The 19,953-nt window shown below is 58.8% G+C and overlaps 1 protein-coding gene across 5 annotated transcripts in view; it reads right to left on the minus strand.

The window, feature by feature from the left end:
- The window catches only part of ZNF496 (zinc finger protein 496), a 26,526-nt gene continuing 6,573 nt past the window's right edge, over positions 1-19,953 (minus strand). For all 5 annotated transcript variants that reach the window (XM_027624364.1, XM_027624365.1, XM_027624366.1 and 2 more), the window contains 4 exons: positions 6,866-6,998; positions 6,356-6,463; positions 5,501-5,614; positions 1-775 (listed from right to left, as the gene is read on the minus strand). In XM_027624364.1, the coding sequence (XP_027480165.1) occupies positions 30-775; positions 5,501-5,614; positions 6,356-6,463; positions 6,866-6,998 (1,101 nt within the window). In that variant the 3' untranslated portion in view covers positions 1-29. The remainder of the gene's footprint in view (positions 776-5,500; positions 5,615-6,355; positions 6,464-6,865; positions 6,999-19,953) is intronic.

Consider the following 19,953-nt stretch of genomic DNA (forward strand, 5'->3'; position numbering starts at 1 on the left):
GGGGCGCGCCGCCACCCCCGCAGGCCCCCTCAGTAGGAGTTCAGAGCCTGCTTGGAGCGGCGCTTCATGTGCAGACGCTGGTGGCGGAGGAGGTCACAGTTCTGCGAGAAGCTCTTGACGCAGTAACGGCACTGGAAGGGCCGCGCCTTGTCCTTGGCGTGCACACTGCTGCGGTGGCGCGCCAGGTGGTCGGGCCGCTGGAAGGCCTTGCCGCACTCGCAGCACTGGAAGCGGAGCTTGGCCGCGCCGTCACCCGCGCCCGCGGGACCCCCGCCCATGGGACCCGCGCCCGCCGCGCCCGGCTCGCGCTTCTGCAGAGGCGGCAGCCTGCCGGCGTGCAGGTGGGCGCGCCCGTGCGACAGCAGGTGCGAGTTGAGGCGGAAGCTCTTCCCGCAGGCGCCGCAGCGGAACGGTTTCTGCGCCTCGTGGCTCTCCAGGTGCCCGTCCAGGTCCTCGCTGTCACCGAACAGCTCCCCGCACACCGAGCACTCGTGCGGCTTCTCCTGCTCCCTGCGGCTGCGCAGGTGTCGGATGAAGTTGACCCTCCAGCGGAAGATCTTCCCGCAGTTCGGGCAGATGTACGACTTGTTAGAGGATGACGTCTGCACCTCGCCCGCCGCCTCGGCGCCGCTCCGGCGGGCGGCGGGCAGGCTCCGCGGCTCCTCCGCGCAGTAGGGGCCGAGCTGGGAGTCCTCGTCCCCCGAGCTGGACAGGACGATCTCGATGGTCACCTCCTCATCCAGGCCGTTCCCTGGCGTCAGGGCGTCAGCTCCGGCTACGGGAAAGCCCCGGGGAGGGTCGGCCGTGCTGCGCCAGCCACGGCCCCGCACCTACCAGCCCGACTCGGCGAGGCTCGGCTTCGCTCCCTCCGCCCGCGGCCCCGAACCCCGCTCCTTGTTCTTCCTCTCTAGGCACTGAGACCCCTACAATCTCTGACGACTTTGGGTCTCTCTGCGTCAAGCCCTGGCCACACACCCATCAGGCAGCAGCGCCCTACCTAACCCCGCATCGGGCACCCGAAAGACCCCCGAGAGGAAAAGACCCTCTACCCCAGAAAAGCAGGGTAGACGCCGGCGACCACATGCTGAGCGCTGAGGTCCAACAGACCCATCTGCTCTGGGACACAACCCTGTGACCTGTTCCTTGCCAAATTATACACACGAGCCAACCTGGGTGACACGCTCTGGGCTCAGGGCGGAAGAGGGAGCTGGCCTCGCTGTGCTGACTGCCCGACCACCGCCACCACCCGGGTCACCCGTGGCCCCTCTGAGGCCCACCAGTGGGGCAGGGTAGTGGTTCTGGACTTTATAACCTAGTCGGAAGCAGACTCAATGAATCCCAAGTTTGTGATGTGAGGGGGGATGTGGGGGCCTGAGGTCACAGCCCACAGCCCCCACACAGCTCCCCCTTGGTTCTGTTTCCTCACTTCGAAATGTGGGACTCGGGTCTAGAACGGGGACTAGTGGTGCCAGACCCCTGGAGACAGAAGCAGGAATAGGGTGGTTCCAGATGCAATCTCCGGAGGAAGGAGAGTTCTGCCAGGTTCGGGCGCCCGAGGGCAGTTCTGCGAGGTTCGGGCGCCCGAGGGCAGATGGAGCTGGAGACAGAGGCAGGGCAGGAAGACCGGGAAGCCACACAGAGCAGGAGACTGCAGGCAACAAGAGACCTACGGGAACATCTGCTCCCCAGAAGACAAGGGTCAGGGGGCTCGGCACAACATGAGGCTGGGGGATGGGAGGAGATGTGAGTATCTGGAAAATTCCAGTTTCACCCACATGGGAGAAAGCGACAAAGCGTGCTCTGGAGAGAACACACAGGAGTGGCTGGAGAAGCATCAGGTGAAGGGTCAGGGGTGTGAGGCCCGGATCCAGTCGAGCAGCGGAGATGAGGCGGGAAAGACCCTGGAGGACCCGCCTGCTGGACGGCCTGAACTCCCAGGGACCGCACGGGGCCCAACGCTGGTTCTGAGACTCGTGTCTGAGCGGGAACATGGCTAGCCGGGGCCAAAGGGCAAAAGACGGATGAACCTTGGGGTGCAGAGCTCCTCACCCTCGATGCCCGGGGCAGGCCGGCTGCAGAGGCCGTCCCTCCGGAGACCGGACTCCAACCGCATGCCAGGCCGACGGGGACAGAGCCCTGAGCCTACCGTTCCCCGCAAGCCGCATATTCTCATGGCTCACTGAATTCCAACCCTTGCTTGGGGGCCATCAGCCTTTCTTCCTCCAAGTTTTTCCCTTTTGAAGATTTTATTTATTTGTCAGAGAGAAAGCACAAGCAGGCGGAGAAGCAGCAGAGGGAGAAGCAGGCCCCTGCCGAGCCCGGAGCTCGAAGCGGGGCTCAATCCCAGGACCCCAGGATCATGACCTGAGCCGAAGGCAGACGCTTCACCGACGGAGCCCCCAGACGCCCCCAATTTCTCCCTTTTGGAATGAGAAGGTCCATTCTACGCCCACCCCACCACTGCATTTTGGGAGGCACATAACGTGATATGTGGTCTCGCAGCTTTGCATCTGGAGAGGAACACACCTGGGTGTGCCCCACGCCTGCTCTACAGGATGTTTCGGTGAGATGCTGGCTACAGGGCGGATGCTGGAACACACTGAGGGACGTTTGGAGAGGGTGAGTGTCTGCGTGAGGGTACGTGAGGAGGACAGGAGCTTTGGGGCACCTGAGGGTGGAACGCAACGAGCTGAGATGCATCCCCTGAAAAATCTGTATGTTGAAGTCCTGAGCCCGATACCTCGAAGGCGACTGTATTTGGAGATAAGGCATTTATTTCAAGGGGTAAAGAGGTTAAAATGAGGCCATCAGGGCAGGCCCTCCTCCAGCAAGTGTCCTTCTAAGGAGAGATCGGGGCACAGACATCCGGAGATGAGCCATGTGCAGCCGCGGGGAGACCTCCATCCACAGGCCAGGAAGGGAGGCCTCAGGGGAAGGACACCATGCCACCCGCCTGCAGCCTACACTTCGAGCCCTGAGATTCCTGAGAAATCGGTGTCTGCTGCTTGTCATGCGTCCGTCTCTGGTGTTTGGGGAGCAGCCCTAGGAGACTAACATAATGCCTACGGGGTGACATGCCCTCCCCATCAGAGCTCAGTGCCACGCATGGAGGAGTCACTCAGGGTGAGCGCGGGGGCGGGCAGGATTATAGGATTACTGGCCCAGGTGCTCCTACGTGAATTATTTAATCCTATGACTCCACCGGCGGCCAAGACCGTTCCCTCTGAGAGGCAATGCTGCCCAGGGCTTCAAGACAGCAAAGACGGAGCCCGAGCTTGGCGAGCTGCAGGCGGGAAGAGCCAGCCCGCGGGGTGTGCTGGGGGCACGTGCATATGGCCACACTGGGAGCTCCTGCCTCGGGAAGGGCACCCGTGGCCTGCAAACGCACCGCTTGCCGGATGGGGGGCTGAGTCACGGCAAGGGAGGGCAGCCGGACGTGACCATAAACAAATAAATAAAAACCCGGGCATCCTAAGAAATACATGCTTGTCCTGTTGGAACGGGGAGCCTTTCTTACAAGACATAAAACCTGAAAGGAGAGCATGGAAAAATCTACATTATTAAAACGTAGAAAGGCTTTCCTGGGTGGCTCAGTCCTTAAGCGTCTGCCTTCGGCTCAGGTCATGATTCCAGGGTCCGGGGATTGAGCCCCGCATCGGGCTCCCTGCTCCGCGGGAAGCCTGCTTCTCCCTCTGCCTCACCCTCTCCCCCTGCTTGTGCGCGCTCTCAAATAAATAAAATCTTAAAAAAAAAAAATGGAGAAAAAAATGGGTTCACATACAAAGTCTAAAAGAAGGGAAGGAACTGCGTGCAAATGTGTAAGAGGCAACCGATGCAGGCCCATAACTGAGAATTTTGAGGAGATTCCCAGAGAGGGCAAGCCCGGTGAGGTGCAGGCACAGCCCGGAAGCCCTAACTTGCATGAGGGCCTCAGGTAGGGCGGCCTCTGGGAGGCAGCTGGGCCTAGACGCAGTCCTGACGGTGGGACCCCCGTGCTGGCTGAGCACTTACAAGGGAAGAAGAGGCAGGACGGCATGACCTGTGTCCAACAGCAGGGAGAGGCCACGTGAGCACACAGGGAGAAGGCAGGCGTTCCAGGCCAGGGAGCGCTCTCACCGTCCATGGAGCCCCTCCAGGACCGGGAGAAGGTCCTGCTGTTTTAGCGGACCTCACGGAGGTGTCATCAGCCCAGGATGCACACGCAGCACCTTGCACAGACCTGGCGCTGCTGCAGGGCCTGGGGCCCCAGCAGAGCTCACCCCGCGGGCGGGGACACAGGCAAACACCGGGACCGCGGAGTACTACGCGGGCAGTGCCGAGAGAGCACGCCGAGCCAGAAGACAGTCCGTCTCAGTGCGGCCTTACGGCGGCCAGGCTGGGAGCAGCAGGGGGTGCAGGCCCCTTCCTGCTGAGGGGCCACGGGCCACCAACGGCTTGGAAACCTAGCATCCCTCCCTGTTCTCAGACAGCAACACTCAGCATCTTGCTGTTTCAGAGCCAAATCCCCGCCGGGCCGGGGCAGGGGGCGCGGAGCCGGGTACTCCTCAAGCCGTGACCACCCTCAGCACGCAGACCCCCGCAACCCGCAGAGGGAAGGCATGGAGGGGAGGGTCCTGAGCAACAAGACCAGCGCAAGCAGTGAATAATCCACAGGAGCAATCAGTGCGGATCTGCGAGACCCTAGGACCCCCCCCAGCAGCACACACATGCACACACCCCATGCACGCACACGTGCACACACATGCAAGTCACACTCAGTGCACGCACATACACGTGACAGCACACGCACACGCCCCCTGCACACACACTCAGCACACGCACACACACATGCAAGTCACACTCAGCACACACCCCCTGCATGCACACACCCCATGTACGCACACGTGCACACACATGCAAGCCACACTCAGCACACACCCCCTGCATGCACACACCCCATGCACGCACATGCCCCCTGCGTGCACTCAGCACACGCACACACACGCAAGTCACACTCAGTGCACGCACATACACGTGACAGCACACGCACATGCCCCCTACATGCACACGCCCCCTGCACGCACTCAGCACATGCACACACACATGCAAGTCACACTCAGCACACACCCCCCCTGCATGCACACACCCCATGCACGCACACGCCCCCTGCATGCACTCAGCACACGCACATGCACGTGACACTCAGCACACGCACACGCCCCCTGCACGCACACACACCCTGCATGCACACATGCACGTCACACAGCACACGCCCCCTGCATGCACTCAGCACACGCACATGCACGTGACACTCAGCACACGCCCCCTGCACGCACACACCCCGCATGCACACATGCACATCACACTCAGCACACGCACACACACCCTGCATGCACACATGCACGTCACACAGCACACGCACACTGTATGCACAGATGTATGTGACAGCGCACGCACACACACATGCACACATGCATGTCACACTCTGCTCGCGCAGGTGCCCCCCCCAGCCCTTCGGTACCTGGGCAGGTGTTCTGGGTGAGCATCAGCTGTTGGCAGGTTTGGAACTCTGGCACCTGTAGCTCGTCCCGTTTTCGTCTCTCTTCTATCTGGAATGGCTGGAGGCTTGGAAAGTCTTTCCAGAGAAGAAAATGGAGAAACCGATTTGTCGTGCAGCTAGTGGGCCGTGGTCGGAGCAGCCCCGGGCTCCCGTGCAGGTGGCCACGCCCGGACATGGGTGCTGAAACTGGGCAGGACTGTCCGTGCTGGGTGTCTACGGGGCGTACGGGGTCCCGCACCCCGCAGGGATGGTGCACAGACACAGCCTGCAGTCGGCCGGAGCACGCACACGCTTGTTCTGGGCGGGGATGGGGCCCAAACCTAGGGTCCCGAGGGGAAGGGGCCGTGGGGTTGCTGCTCATACGTCACAGAGCCCACTCCCCTGCAGGAGATGTGTCCACGGCTCAGAGGCTATGGGCCTGAGCTCTGTGGCCACACGTGGGGAGGGAGGAGCCGAGAAACCACCACCACCGAGCCCTAGCTCCTCCCCATGCAACAGCCCCGAGTGACACAGCCCCGCGGCCTGGGGCTGCAAGCTAGAGTGTCCCAGCACCCGCTCCTCGTCCCCAGCCTGACGTCTGGGGAGGATCTGTGCTCACTCGTGGCCGGGCCACCTGGGCAGCACAGGGACGGACTCCTGTCGAACGTCTGTGGTCGAGGCGGGTGGCTGCGTTAACCGCTCACGTCCTCTCTGGCAGGAGTCAGGGAGGAGGCCAGACGCGGTGCAGGGCTGACACCGGGGTGCAGGAGGGGCGGAGGGACGGGCCTGCCTCTGCCCAGCGGCAACCTTCCACCCAGTTCTGGACCCATTACTCACCCAAGTACGAGACCTGGGTCACCTCCTTCCCTTGGGGGTCCTGCAACTCGGGGACCCGGGGCTCGTTCTCCTCTCCCTGGGAGAGATCCAGCTGGGCGGCCGGGTCGTCTGTTCACAAAGGGAGGACACACACCCATGAGCCGTGGGTGCCCACAGGAAACCTGGGCGGGTGGGGGGCCAGGACCCCACAGGTCCAGAGGACAGAGCTGGAGGCTCGCAGCCCGGGCCCGGCCCCACGGGGGCGGGCAGGCCTCCTGAGAGAAAGCAGGGAGGGGGCAGGGTCTCAGAGACGAGCAGGGCGAGGGCGCCCCCTGCAGGACCACCAGGCAAACAGAAGCAAGCGAGCACAGCCCACCGACCACAGAACCAGGCGCACGGAGAGCACGTTACACTAGGGTGAAGTGCAGAGCAGCCAGGTAGGCCCGGCGTGCGCGCCAGGTCGGGGGGAGCAGCGAGGCAGATGCGGGCCCCACCGGCCTCTGGTGTCAGGACACAGGGGCGACGTCTTACTTGGAGGCAGCGAGACGCCACAGTCCTCTCCGATGATGAACTCGCCGTAGAAGCCGGTCTGCGCAGGGTCCAGAAGGGACCAGTCCTCTTGCGAGAAGCAGAAGATCATGTCCTTGAAGGGGGAGACCCGGCTCTGAAACCACAGGAGGGCAGCAGGGACGCCTCAGTCCCGGATCGGGCCAGGGCAGGCGTGCTCTGAGCGCGGGGAGGGCCAGGGGTCCCGCCAGGCGAGCGAGCATAAGGGCTGCCCTGGAGCCCACGCTCTCCCTCGCTCCAGCCCCACATCCTCCCCCCGCCGCTCGGGTCTGGCAGGTAGGGATCCCTCCACCGTCTGCTGCTGCCTGTCCCCACCGGGAGGCGTCTCGTGGCCAGGGGCGCCGGCGGCTGCTACAGGGGCCGCACGAGATTACTACTGCACGGACACGGTTCGGAGGCTTTGAGTCATGGACCCCGGGAATGTGTCAAAATTCCTTTTGATCTAGAACATGGGGCGCCTGGGCGGCTTAGCTGGGGAGGCATCTGCCTTGGGCTCCGGTCATGACCCCGGGGCCCTGGGATCGAGCCCCGCGTCGGGCTCCCTGCTCCCCCTGTCTCTCAGAAACCATGAAGGCATATCCACATGACAACACGAAGTGGGGGTCATGAGCTTCCCGTGAACTGCGATTTGACAGACAGTAACAGTAAAGGTGCAAAAATGATTCATTTTCTCTGTAATAAATACTCTGGGACCTCGTGTCTGAGAGAACGTTTGGCAGAAGTGAAACGTGGAAGCAGCGCGGTCTCGCCGACACTTCTGTCCGGACAGAAGCACGGAAATGCTGATTTCCACTGGCAGTGACTGTGTATCCACCGGCCCAACGAGCCAAGTATTTCCGCAAAGGCTTCCAATCACAAAGCCCTTAAAATTCCAATTTGCACTGACAAATGGTGAGCCCTTTAACTGGAAAGGAGTTCAAAATGAAATGTGGAGGGAAGAATGCAGCCAGTACGAACATCTGCTGTAAATAAATGAAAACGAATTCACGGTGTTTGCAACGCAGGTCTGGCATGCCCCTCGATTTCTGGAAGGTCGGCATCCGTGCCAGCCGGGTGCCTTGGGGGCCTGGCCCGCGAAGCAGGATTTTCTCCGTCAGTCCTGTCTGGCCCCTTTGGACTCCCACTCCCTCACGTGCACGCCTGATGTCCCCAGTGGGCACGTGTGTCACTCGCATCCTCCCGCTCTCACATCCGCTGCTCGGGCTCCTTCCCCTGATCTCCGCGGAACCACAGGCGTGCGCGCCGGCCCGGGGGGCCTGCCTACCTCCGCTGCAGGGTGGGCGCCCCTGGCACCGACTGCCGGGCCTCGGACGGCCCCACGCAGCTAAGAGCGACCGGCCACCACGTCCCCAGAGCCACGGTGGACAGACTGCACTGCAACACCCCAGAAACTGCACCCGGGTCCGGTGACCTCATCCCGTGTTGTGCGAATTATGAAAGTCTTCCCTTTCCAAGGAAAAAAATCACAGAGGTGCAGAGGTGCTGGTGACGCGCAGGGAGGATGGGGAACCGCTGGGTTAACCTACTAACGGGGCCCCAGAAACCCTGCCGGACATAAGTGTGTCTTTACACACCCAGCAACAGGGATCCCACTGAAATTCGACAGTCCTAGCTTCGCACTCACTAGCTTTTGTTTCTGGGTTTTTTTTTGGCCCAGGAGCATCTGAAATGTCCCGCTTCCCTGCGTCCTTTGAGAATTTGGGAAACGGGTCCTTACGCACACTGAGCAGAAACGCACGTCTGCGGACCCGGGGGGAAGACGTAAGAGGCACGCCCACCGTTTCTGGGCGGTTCAGAGACGCAGGCAGGAGCGCGCAGAGCACGCCGCGGGCGGAACCATGTGAGCTTCCCCTGCAGGCTTCTCCGTCGCGTCCCCGGAGCGCGCACCGTCTATGGCGCCAGCTCTGGGGAGAGCATTCCTCACCACTTGCACCGCAGTACTGACACTGACACTGACCCAACACACGCACGTACGTGTAAGAACCAGGGGCACTCACAGCCTCGGTCTGGGGTCGGCAGGGGTGTCGTCTGCGCTCCGCGCGCAGCCCCACCTGCAGGCCTTGCAGAGGGAGGCCGCCTCGGGGCCCGGAGCTGCGCGGTCACTGCCTGCCTCGGGGCCCCCACCAGATCTGAACGCAGGCTCCACAGCGCTGAAGCCCGGTCGGCTCGCCCTCCCGTTCGGCTGCGTTCCCGGCACGCGTCCAGGCCACGGACTGCGCTGAGGCGTCCCTCGGAGCGCAGCAGACCCACCCATTCTTCCAGGGCTCCCCAACAGTCCGCCGCTACGGAGCAGCTCCGCGAGCTCTCGGGGCCTCCCCGTCCGTGCGCAGGGGCCTCCAGGGACACACGCAGCGCCGCACACCTGAGCCTTGTCTCCCCACGGCGCGCCACGGTCTGCAGCTCCAACGACTGCTGCGCAGCAGTCCGACCGAGGACATACCTGCTCCCTCCCCAAGAACCTTGCCTCTGGCTTACTGGCCAGTCTGCGTCCGTCTGCTTTGAAACACTACTCTGTTCTCTTTGCCTATTTTTCTATTGTCTAATGGCTCCTTTTTCTGTTTTGTTTTTTTAAACCAGCTTGTTTAAAATTGTGGATATACCTCACTCTTATTTTTAAAATAAAAGCATAATGTTATTTTAATTTTAAAATAAAAAAAATCCTATCACTTTATGGTGGGAAAAAAAAAATCGGTAAACGTTAGTGGGGTATAGGATGAACCGCAGGAAAATGCTGAACACATCAGCACAGGAACAATTTTGATAAGAGAACTTGGAAGTAAACATACGGTTTTGGAACAAAACAGACCCACATAGAAGAAACAGTCATGACACAGGATTGAACAGATAAAACCTAACCTACGTGAAAAAGCCAAATCCTATTCAGTGCAGAAAGGGAAGACATAATTTTTATCCAATGTATTTGATATAGTTGGTTGACTAGAAATAAAACGAGATCCTGATCCTTGATCAAACTAATATAAAAATATAAAACCCTTAAGGGCACCTGGCAGGCCCAGTTGGTGGCGTGTGCGACTCTCAGCCCATGTCGGGTGCACAGCTTGCCTAAAACAAATTAAAAAACAAAATAAACCCCCCAAAAGCCTTAAAGTACCAAAAGGGGGAAAATGGCTTTTGGGGAATAAAAATAAGGACCATACAGAGAAATACTGGGCAGACACCTGAAACTTACGAATATGCACAGTAATGATGCAGCCTGAACGCGATTAAGACACAGGTGCACCAGGAATGAACGGGAAGGGGGCTGAGAATCCACCGAGCGCCTGGCACACAATCAGAGAGCCTTTAGTGCCCGCTGAAGGAAGAGGGAAGCAAGCTCACCTCGACCCGTGCACGAACACACGGCCAGGAGACCGCCTTACTGTCCTGACGCAGACTGGAAGGCAGGTGAGGGGTGTCAGCCATCTCTGACCACTCAGCAGGGGCTGGGAACTGCCGGCAGGAGCCCGGGCCCCTGCACTTACACCCTGAGAACCTCTGTCCCCTTGCTCTGCCCTGCGGGGGGTGGGGGGCTTTCACTGCTGCTGGACTCTGCTCGCCGGGGCTGCCCTGCACCGGCCGGGGTCCCCCTCCACCTGCTGGGGTCACCTGCGGCGGCCGGGGTCCCCCCCTACCCTCCAGCGGCCAGGGTCCCCCTCTACCCTCCAGGGTCCCCCTGCACCGGCCAGGGTCCCCCTCTACCCTCCAGGGTCCCCCTGCACTGGCCGGGGTCCCCCTCTACCCTCCAGCGGCCAGGGTCCCCCTCTACCCTCCAGGGTCCCCCTGCACCGGCCGGGGTCCCCCTGCACCGGCCGGGGTCCCCCTCTACCCTCCAGGGTCACCCTGCGGCGGCCGGGGTCCCCCTCTACCCTCCAGGGTCCCCCTGCGGCGGCCGGGGTCCCCCCCACCCTCCAGGGTCCCCCTGCGGCGGCCGGGGTCCCCGTCTACCCTCCAGGGTCCCCCTGCGGTGGCCGGGGTCCCCCTCTACCCTCCAGGGTCCCCCTGTGGCGGCCGGGGTCCCCCTCTACCCTCCAGGGTCCCCCTGCGGCGGCCGGGGTCTTGATTCACTCATCCCACATCTGATTGGGTCCCCCCACTTTAGGAGGACCTTGACCCCGGGGCTCTCCCTGGATCTTCTGGGGATCTCTGGGGACTCTCCCTGGTGCACCGATGACCTCCCCTGCAGGTGACTCCTGGGTGAGGACCCGAAGCCCCGGGGGGGATCCCGCCACATGGCCCCTGCCCACAAGGATGATGGGTACCCCCTCCCATACTTCGGGGGACCCCTCCCTTCCTTCCCCCTGCAGCCCTGCGGCAGCCAAGCCCCCGTTCTCCCCGGATGACTGAAGGCCTCCAGCCAGGGTGGCTCTGCGGGGTGGTCTGAAGGGCGCCCAGGGGGGCTGTGGGCACCTGGGGGGTTGGGACCCCTTTCCCCGGCACTCCCACTCGGCCCCCCGCGTCTCCGTTCCCAGCGCGCGGAGCAGCTGGGTCACGGCCGACGGGGACCCTGTCTGGAAGGGCTGGTCCCCGCTGCCCGGCTCCTTCCTCCCGGGCCCCTTGTCCACCTTCATCCACCGCAAACCCAGTCCTTCACCTGCCTGGTTTTCGGGGAAACCCACCATGGCTCTCCCAACTCCCTCCCTCCTTAGCACTGCTGCTCTCAGTACTCAGACCCCTCGTTCTTGGTCCCCTTTCTTTAATCTGTTAGTCGGTCTCATAGCGACTCCACCAATTCCATATGGGAAGGACTGTGCCATCGGAGGGGCCCCTCCCCCTAAATCCCATGGCCCTGGCCACCCAGGAATGTCACCCAAAGGACCAAACCACACTCTGGTCCGTAACTGCACCCCTGCTGGACGGGCCGCCCCCCCCACCCCCGCCTCAGCAGGAACCAGCCACATCACCTCCACCCAATGCCACAGATCCGTCCTTGTCCGTCTGTGCGGGGGGCGGGGGGCAGGCCGCCTTCAGAAGCCTCAGCAAGACAGGCCCATCGGGCAGCCAGCTCAGAACAGCCACAGGCCGGAGTGGACCAACAGGCCACTTACCACTGAGCACAAAAAAGGAAGCCTTCCCTACGTCCCCAAACCTCCTCACCTTCCCCCTGCGCCACAGCCCCCGACCGCCTCCTGGCACACGGTCTCCGCTCTGCCGTCCAGCCCCGCTCCCTGGCACTGTAATCAATAACCCTGTATCTGCTCTCAAACACCTGGACCACCGCCTCGCTGGATCCTCCCAATCATAGGAAGGCCTTGGGATCTTCTGGAAAGATGGTACCTGATAGGTAAAAATAACAAGGTTGCTGGCCAGCAAGCCAACCTACAAACAGCTGTATGGGCACAGTAACTGGGAGATGAAAATAAAAAAAAACAAAACAAAACAGACCACTTACAACCTCAAAACCGAGGACTTCCTAAGGAAAATGAATGCAAACTCCGTATGCCGCCCGGACACGGAAGCACTGAACACGTTTCTAGACCGTTACGATGTCAGTTCGCCCCACAACGACCTGTAGATTCTAGGCGATCCCGCACAAAAGCCCCACGGGGCATTTGTAAAGAAACTGATGTACTAATTCTGAAAATGATATGGACAAGCAAAGCACTTAGAGCAGCAGAAAGAATTCAGAAAACAAAGCATCAAACAGGAGGACCCCACGACCCTGCTGCAAACCTTACTATGAAGTTCTGGTGGTTTGGCGCAAAGAATCAAAGCACACATCAACCACGGTGCTGCCCAGAAGCTCAGAAGTAGGTGGACAACTGATTTTTGACAAAGGTATCAGGGCCACTCAGTGGAAGAAAGGAAAACCTTTTTTTTTTTTTTTTAAAGGTTTTATTTATTTATTTGACAGAGAGAAACACAGCGAGAGCGGGAACACAAGCAGGGGGAGTGGGAGAGGGAGAAGCAGGCTTCCTGCCGAGCAGGGAGTCCGATGCAGGGCTGATCCCAGGACCTTGGGACCATGACCTGAGCCGAAGGCAGATGCTTACTGACTGAGCCACCCAGGCGCCCCAGGAAAATCTTTTATATATTAAGATAAAAAAATAACCCCACAACTCCTATCAAACACACACAAAAATAACGTGAAATTAATCAAAGACCTAAATGTAACAACCCACAGCTCTAAAACTTCCAGAAGAAAATGCTTTGTGACCTTGGGGTAGACAAAGATTTCTTGAATGACGAAAGAAAGAAGTCGATAAACTTGAGCTCGTGACAATTAAACATGTCTGACCTTCCAGAGACACCATTAAAACAAGGAAAAGGCAAACCACAGGCTTCCAGTACATGTATCGGACAGACGACTCTCCTCCAGAACACATGATTTGTACAAAGTTCTTAAAACACGGCCAGACGGGCGCCCGGCTGGCTGAGTGGGAGAGGGCGAGTGCTGACCTCAGGGTCCTAAGTTCGAGCCCCACGCTGGACGGAGAACTTACTCAAGCCTATGCAGTAGACAAGGAACCCGAACCCAGTCAGTACACAGGCTATCTGGACGCTTCACAGAGGACAGAGAGGAATGATTCACAAGCACACGGAAGGGTGATACGCTTCGTGAGTCAACACGGAAATGCAAGCTAAAACCGTAACGGTTACTCTAATGGCCAAATGCATACTTTGTCTAAGAAAATGAGAACAGCAGCAAATGGGGAAGATGGGCATTCCCTAGGTGGGAGTGTAGTGTACATCCCCAGGGAAAATGGCCGTCCTTTCCGGTGTCATCGATCACACCCTCATCCCCTGACAGCGTCCCTCCCAGAAGAAATAAAAATATATATCCGCAAAAAGACGTACAAATGTTCCAGAAGTTCCTTCATAACAGCCAACAATGGAAGTGAGCAAAATGCCCGTGGACAGGCTGTCACCACCCGCGGATGCCACTCGGTGATGAACGGGCACACGTGAGTGATGCCTGGGTCCCCGGGCTGGGTAAGAGACCGCATACCGTACGAGTCCGTTTAGTGCAATTCCAGGAGAGAAGCTTGAGTTCAGAGGCGGCGGAGAGAGGCCCCGGCGCGAGGGCCCGGCTCCACCGCGCACGGGTGCCAGGGTGCCTCTGGGGTGACGCAGAGACACTCCCCATGCTCATGGGGGCGACTGGCACTGCAGTGCACACGCTTGTCAAACACTCTGCAAGCCGGACGCAGAAACAGGTGCACCGTATGCAAATCACAGCCCAAAATTAGACTGTTTTTTTAAAGTAGGCTCCATGCCCAGTGTGGAGCCCAACCTGGGGCTTGAACTCACCACCCTGAGACCGAGACCCCCGCTGAGATCCAGAGTCAGATGCTTAACCGATGGAGCCCCCCAGGCGCTCCTCAAAATTAGATTTAAGGAACTACAAACCCAGCATTTTCCACCGTCGTTCTGGCGAAGATGAGAAGATGCTCATATAAAAGCGTACGTGTGCAATACACACTGTATGAGGCGTCAAGCCCCCCGAGACCCGTCCTCCCATTGGCGTGCACGCATCTCCTGCAGAGCTGACCGCAGCTTAGCGAGGGCCAGTCTTCACCCGCCAGAGCGGACGGTGGACCGTGGAAGCCACGGGCTTGCTGCAGAGTCAGGTGTAGGTCTCAGAGCCGGTCCCAAAGGGCCACCATCCCCAAACATGCCACTGTGGCGCCGGGACTTTCCAGTTGAGGGAAACCGAGGAAGGACACCGCGGAGAAGGTGCTCTGCTCGCCCGTCTCTGCCTAAAGCCAGGACGGTTCTTCCTGAAGGAGAGCCCCTCGCCTCTCCCTGCCTGGAAGGGCCAATGGGCCCTTAGACTCCAGAGAGGGCCGCACCCTGGCCGGCCCAGAGACGGCATAACAAACGTCACCGAGCAGACCTTAGTGTCTGTCACTGTCCCCAGACGTGGACCTTCCCACGGTTTACCAACCCCGGAGCTCGCATCTGGAGCTTGGTCCTGCTTTCTCCTGAACGCATCGCGCGGGCAAATGCTCTGTGGATGTGACCCCCTGCTTGGGGCCCTCACAGCGCGTCCGCGACGCTCCGCGCACGGACACACACGCAGAACACACATACACACACACGCAGGACACACGCACGGACACGCAGGGCCCTTCTCTCCGGCACGCACACACGCGCACTCACGCAGGGCCCCCTTCTCTCCGGCACGCACACACGCGCACTCACGCAGGGCCCCCTTCTCTCTGGCACACACGCAGGACACATGCACACACGTGCACTCAGGCAGGGCCCTTCTCTCCGGCATGCACACACGCGCACTCACGCAGGGCCCCCTTCTCTCCGGCACGCACACACGCGCACTCACGCAGGGCCCCCTTCTCTCCGGCACACACGCAGGACACACGCACACACACGCACTCATGCAGGGCCCCCTTCTCTCCGGCACGCACACACGCGCACTCACGCAGGGCCCCCTTCTCTCCTGCACACACGCAGGACACACGCACACACGTGCACTCAGGCAGGGCCCTTCTCTCCGGCATGCACACACGCGCACTCACGCAGGGCCCCCTTCTCTCCGGCACGCACACACGCGCACTCACGCAGGGCCCCCTTCTCTCCGGCACACACGCGCACTCACGCAGGGCCCCCTTCTCTCCGGCACACACACGCACTCATGCAGGGCCCCCTTCTCTCCGGCACGCACACACGCGCACTCACGCAGGGCCCCCTTCTTTCTGGCACGCACACACGCGCACTCACGCAGGGCCCCCTTCTCTCCGGCACACACGCAGGACACACGCACACACACGCACTCATGCAGGGCCCCCTTCTCTCCGGCACGCACACACGCGCACTCACGCAGGGCCCCCTTCTCTCCTGCACACACGCAGGACACACGCACACACACGCACTCACGCAGGGCCCTTCTCTCCGGCACGCACACGCGTAACGCCCCCTTCTCTCCCGCACGCTGCCCGGCGGCTGCTGCGCAGGCCAGCACTGACCCCGGGCGAGAAGCGGAAGGGGCTTGCTCCCCGACGTCTGCGGACGAGGAAAGCATGGCAGCACCACAGCTGGGGGACAGAAGGGAAGCAGAGCTGCCCGCCCGCAGCGCCTGCCACCTCTGCGGCTCCGGGGAAACAACGGACTCCGCATCGTGACAAGACTTACGCACTCCCCTCCCTCACCCTCGGGCCGGCGCCTGGGAACGCACCCAAGGAAGAGGAACGCAACCCAGTGGGCAGAGAGCCCAGCCCCACGGCCCCGCGAGTGGGATCGCAGATGCGCCCTGGCCGGCCACGGAGCCCCAGGGGACCCCGCACGGCACGGACGGGCGCTCAACAGTTCAGAGAATGAAAACCAATTCTAAACAACCTCCTGAGGAAATCAAGAGCGGACCCATCCTGACTCATCTTGCGAACCTAGCATAACGCGGATACCAAAGCCGGACAAAGACCGTGAAGACCAGGAGCTCCAGGAATCCCTAACGAAATGTACGTGACCCTTGCACTATGCGGGGCTCAGGGGCACAACCCTCCCCCTGCAACACACAATCCATGTATACCTTCTGACGTCCCCCAAACTTGCCGGAAACAGTCGACAAACATATTTTGTATGTTATACGTATCACATGCCGTAGTCTTACAATAAAGGAAGCAACAAGGGGGACTATTAAGAAAATCAAACTGACATCAACAATAAGAAAATTAAAAAAAAAAAAATCAAACCGAGGAGAAGGCACATTGATGGTACTCTACTGTATTTGTAAAAAAAAAAAATCTGCACGTAAATGGACAAGCACAGTTCAAATTCGTGTTGTTCAAGGGTCAATTGTAAAAGCAAATAAAATTCGGCACTGTACCCACAGAATGTTACTCCACGACCAGAAGAGGTCCATTCCAGGGATGCAAGGCTGGTTTGATATCCACAAGTCAATAAAGATAACCCACAACGTTAACAGTCTACAGAAAATCCACGTGACCAACTGGAACAGAAGTTTTGACAAGTTTCAACAGCCACCTGTTATAATTAAAACTGCAGGACAACAGGATCGAGGAAGTTTCCCAACTGCACGAGGGGTATTTCCAAACCCCTGTGGCTGCCGTTGTCGTGGATGGTGACAGCGGACGGTCAAAGACTGAACCCTTTCCTGCTAAGCCCCGACACGGTGCTGGGAGTTCTCGGCTGAACGAAGCCGGGAAAGGAACAAGACACAGACCGGAAAGAAGTACGACTGTCTTTACGTGCACACACCGTGACTGTGAACAAGGAAATCTAGAGCACGCCGTTTGAAAACAAATGGATGCACAAATCCAGCAAGGTCACAGGATACAAGAGAAACCTACAAAAACGAACTGCACTTCTTTTTTTTTTTTTAAAGATTTTATTTATTCATTTGTCAGAGAGAGAGCACAGCAGGAGAGCAGCAGGCAGAGGGAGAAGCGGGCTCCCCGCCGAGCAGGGAGCCCGATGTGGGACTCGATCCCAGGACTCCAGGATCATGAGCCGAAGGCAGCCGCTCAACCGACTGAGCCACCCAGGCATCCCAACCAACTGCACTTCTTAGACAAGAAATGAGTATGTTGTCATGAAAGTACTAAAATGATAATCATATCGTTTGCCATTGCTCAAAAAATGAAGTACTTAGGTATAAATCTAACAAAACACGAGGGCGCCTGGGTGGCTCAGTTGGGGAGTGTGCTACTCACTCTTGATCTCTGGGTCGTGGGGTGAGCCCCACCTGGGGTGTAGAGGTTATTTAAAGACAATAAAAATAAAAAAAAAATCTTAAAAAAAAAGAAGTAAATGGAGAGGCACGGCACATCCACGGACAGAATGAGTCAGAGGGCAAAAATGTCAATGCTCCCCAAACGGACATGCAGGCTTAACAAAATTCCTATCAAAATCTCAGTTAAGAGTTTTTGAGGATGGGGACAAGATTATTCTAAAATTTACACAGAAAGCAGCAGGACTGACAGAGCTAAATAATTAAAAAAAAATAACACAATGGGAGGAATCAGTACCTGACTTCCAGACCCAGTGTGCGTGTGGCTACAGCAGTCAAGAGACGCAAAAGTGCATGACCCCGACGAAGAAGCCGGAACAGACCCACAGAAATGGGCTCCAATGAGGTTTGCACTCCGAGCGAGGACAGAACCTTCCAGCACTCGCGGCTGGAGCAAGCTGGCATCCGCTCCCCAAATCAGAGACACCGCAAGCCCAGTCCCACACCGGATACAAGAGGGACTGCTCACGGGCTCCAGTGTGAGCGATCACAGGTCCTGGATTAAATGCAGCGTGGACTTGAAGTGCAAGATGTTCAATGACATGACTTTTAGGGAAAAACAGAGCAGGAAGTCTTGGGGATCGAAGAGGGTTCCTGGCCTTTGCACCGAGAGCATGATCCTTAAAAAAGGAAAACCGCAGAACCTGGACTAAATCCGAATGAAACACTTTTGTGCTTCAACCATACTTTAATACAAAATAAAGTAAAATGAAATGATTGAAATCCTGGGGAGAGAAAACACAAGACACTTTTGCTCTGCTAAGCACCGTGAAAAGGGATGGCAAGACAAGCCCGAAAATGAGACACACACCCAACGAAGAACGAATCTCCAGAACAGACACGGAGCTGCCAAAGCACCTGCAGAAACGCAAATGGAAACACCTCGAGGGAGAGGATACACAGAGCCGCCGGGTCAGCGCCCGACTCGACACCGAAGCCTGCGACTCCAGCGATGATCACGTACACCGCAACAAGCCGGCGACATGGCGCAGAGTCAGAGGGGCCGAAAGAAAACACCGTGCCACCGGCAGACAGTGGCCGGGACGTGAGAGTGGGCGCCGCTCACACGGCGCTCGGGAACGTCATGCCACAGTCCCTCTGGAAAAGGACGTGGCAGTTTCTCACAAAATATGCACGTACCGTACAACCCAGCAAGTGCAAACCTGGGGCTTCATCCCCCAGCAAGAAGGCGATGCTCCCACGGTGGCCGGCACGCCGGTATCTACACCAGCTTTGTGCAAAATGACCCCAGACTGGAAACAAGCCGGCGGTTTCAACAGCGGAGTGGTCGCGTGCACCGCGGTGCACCCCAGCCGTGGACTCTCACCGCACACAGCAAGGCACGAGCCAACGACACCTGCAAAGCCCGCCCCACTGCACTGCTGCACAGACTGAAAGCACGCAGTCCACAGATGTGGGATCCGTTTACAAACGTCCGTGGTTGGGCAGCCCGAGGACAGAGCAACACAGGCGTGGGCCTGCGATCAAGGGCAATGGGAAGGATGGCCCCGGTGAGGCCATGTTCTGCATCTTGTGTGCATCCACACCAACGTGCTGGCCACGACCGTCTACGGTATTTTCCCGACACGACCGTGTAGTGCGATGAGTACAAGGGAGCTCTGTTCTCTCTGGCCGCTGCAGAGAATGCAGTCATCCCCAGAAAGACAAAGATCAACCATACGTTTACGTGTGTGTGTCTGTGTTCACAGCAGCACTGCTCACGGGGGCCGCGAGCTAGATGCAGGCCAAGTGCCAGGGACAAGGGAGTGAAGAGAACGCATTACGTGCACGCCACGCGGTATTACTCAGCCTCAGAAAGGAAGGAGAGCCTGTCACGTGACAGTGTGACCGAACCTCGAGGACACCACGGTGCACGAAACACGCCAGCCAAGGAGACACAAACGCTGTAAAGGTGTCCCTGCACTTGCACGAGCTATGAGGAGTAGTCGAATATAGAGGCAGAAGGGCCGTTTCTGTGTGTTGGGGCGAGGGGAGTTACTCCCTAACCAGCAGCAGGTTTCCATTTTGGAAGATGAGACAGTTCTGGAGACCGTCTGCACGACAGTGGGAACGTAGCTAATATCGCTGAATGCTTAAAGACGCTGCCGTGCGTTAAAAATAGTTAAGATGGGCAATTTTATGTAATATGTACTTTACCACAATTAAGAATTTAACGAATTTCAGGGCGCCTGGGTGACTCAGTCGTTACGCGTCTGCCTTCAGCTCAGGTCATGATCCCGGGGTCCTGGGATCGAGCCCTGCATCTGGCTCCCCGCGCCGCAGGAAGCCTGCTTCTCCCTCTCCCACTCCCCCTGCTGGTGTTCCCTCTTTCACTGTGTCTCTCTCT

The sequence above is a fragment of the Zalophus californianus genome, chromosome 5 (genome assembly GCF_009762305.2).
Source record: "Zalophus californianus isolate mZalCal1 chromosome 5, mZalCal1.pri.v2, whole genome shotgun sequence".
In the NCBI taxonomy this organism is placed as follows: Eukaryota; Metazoa; Chordata; class Mammalia; order Carnivora; family Otariidae; genus Zalophus; species Zalophus californianus.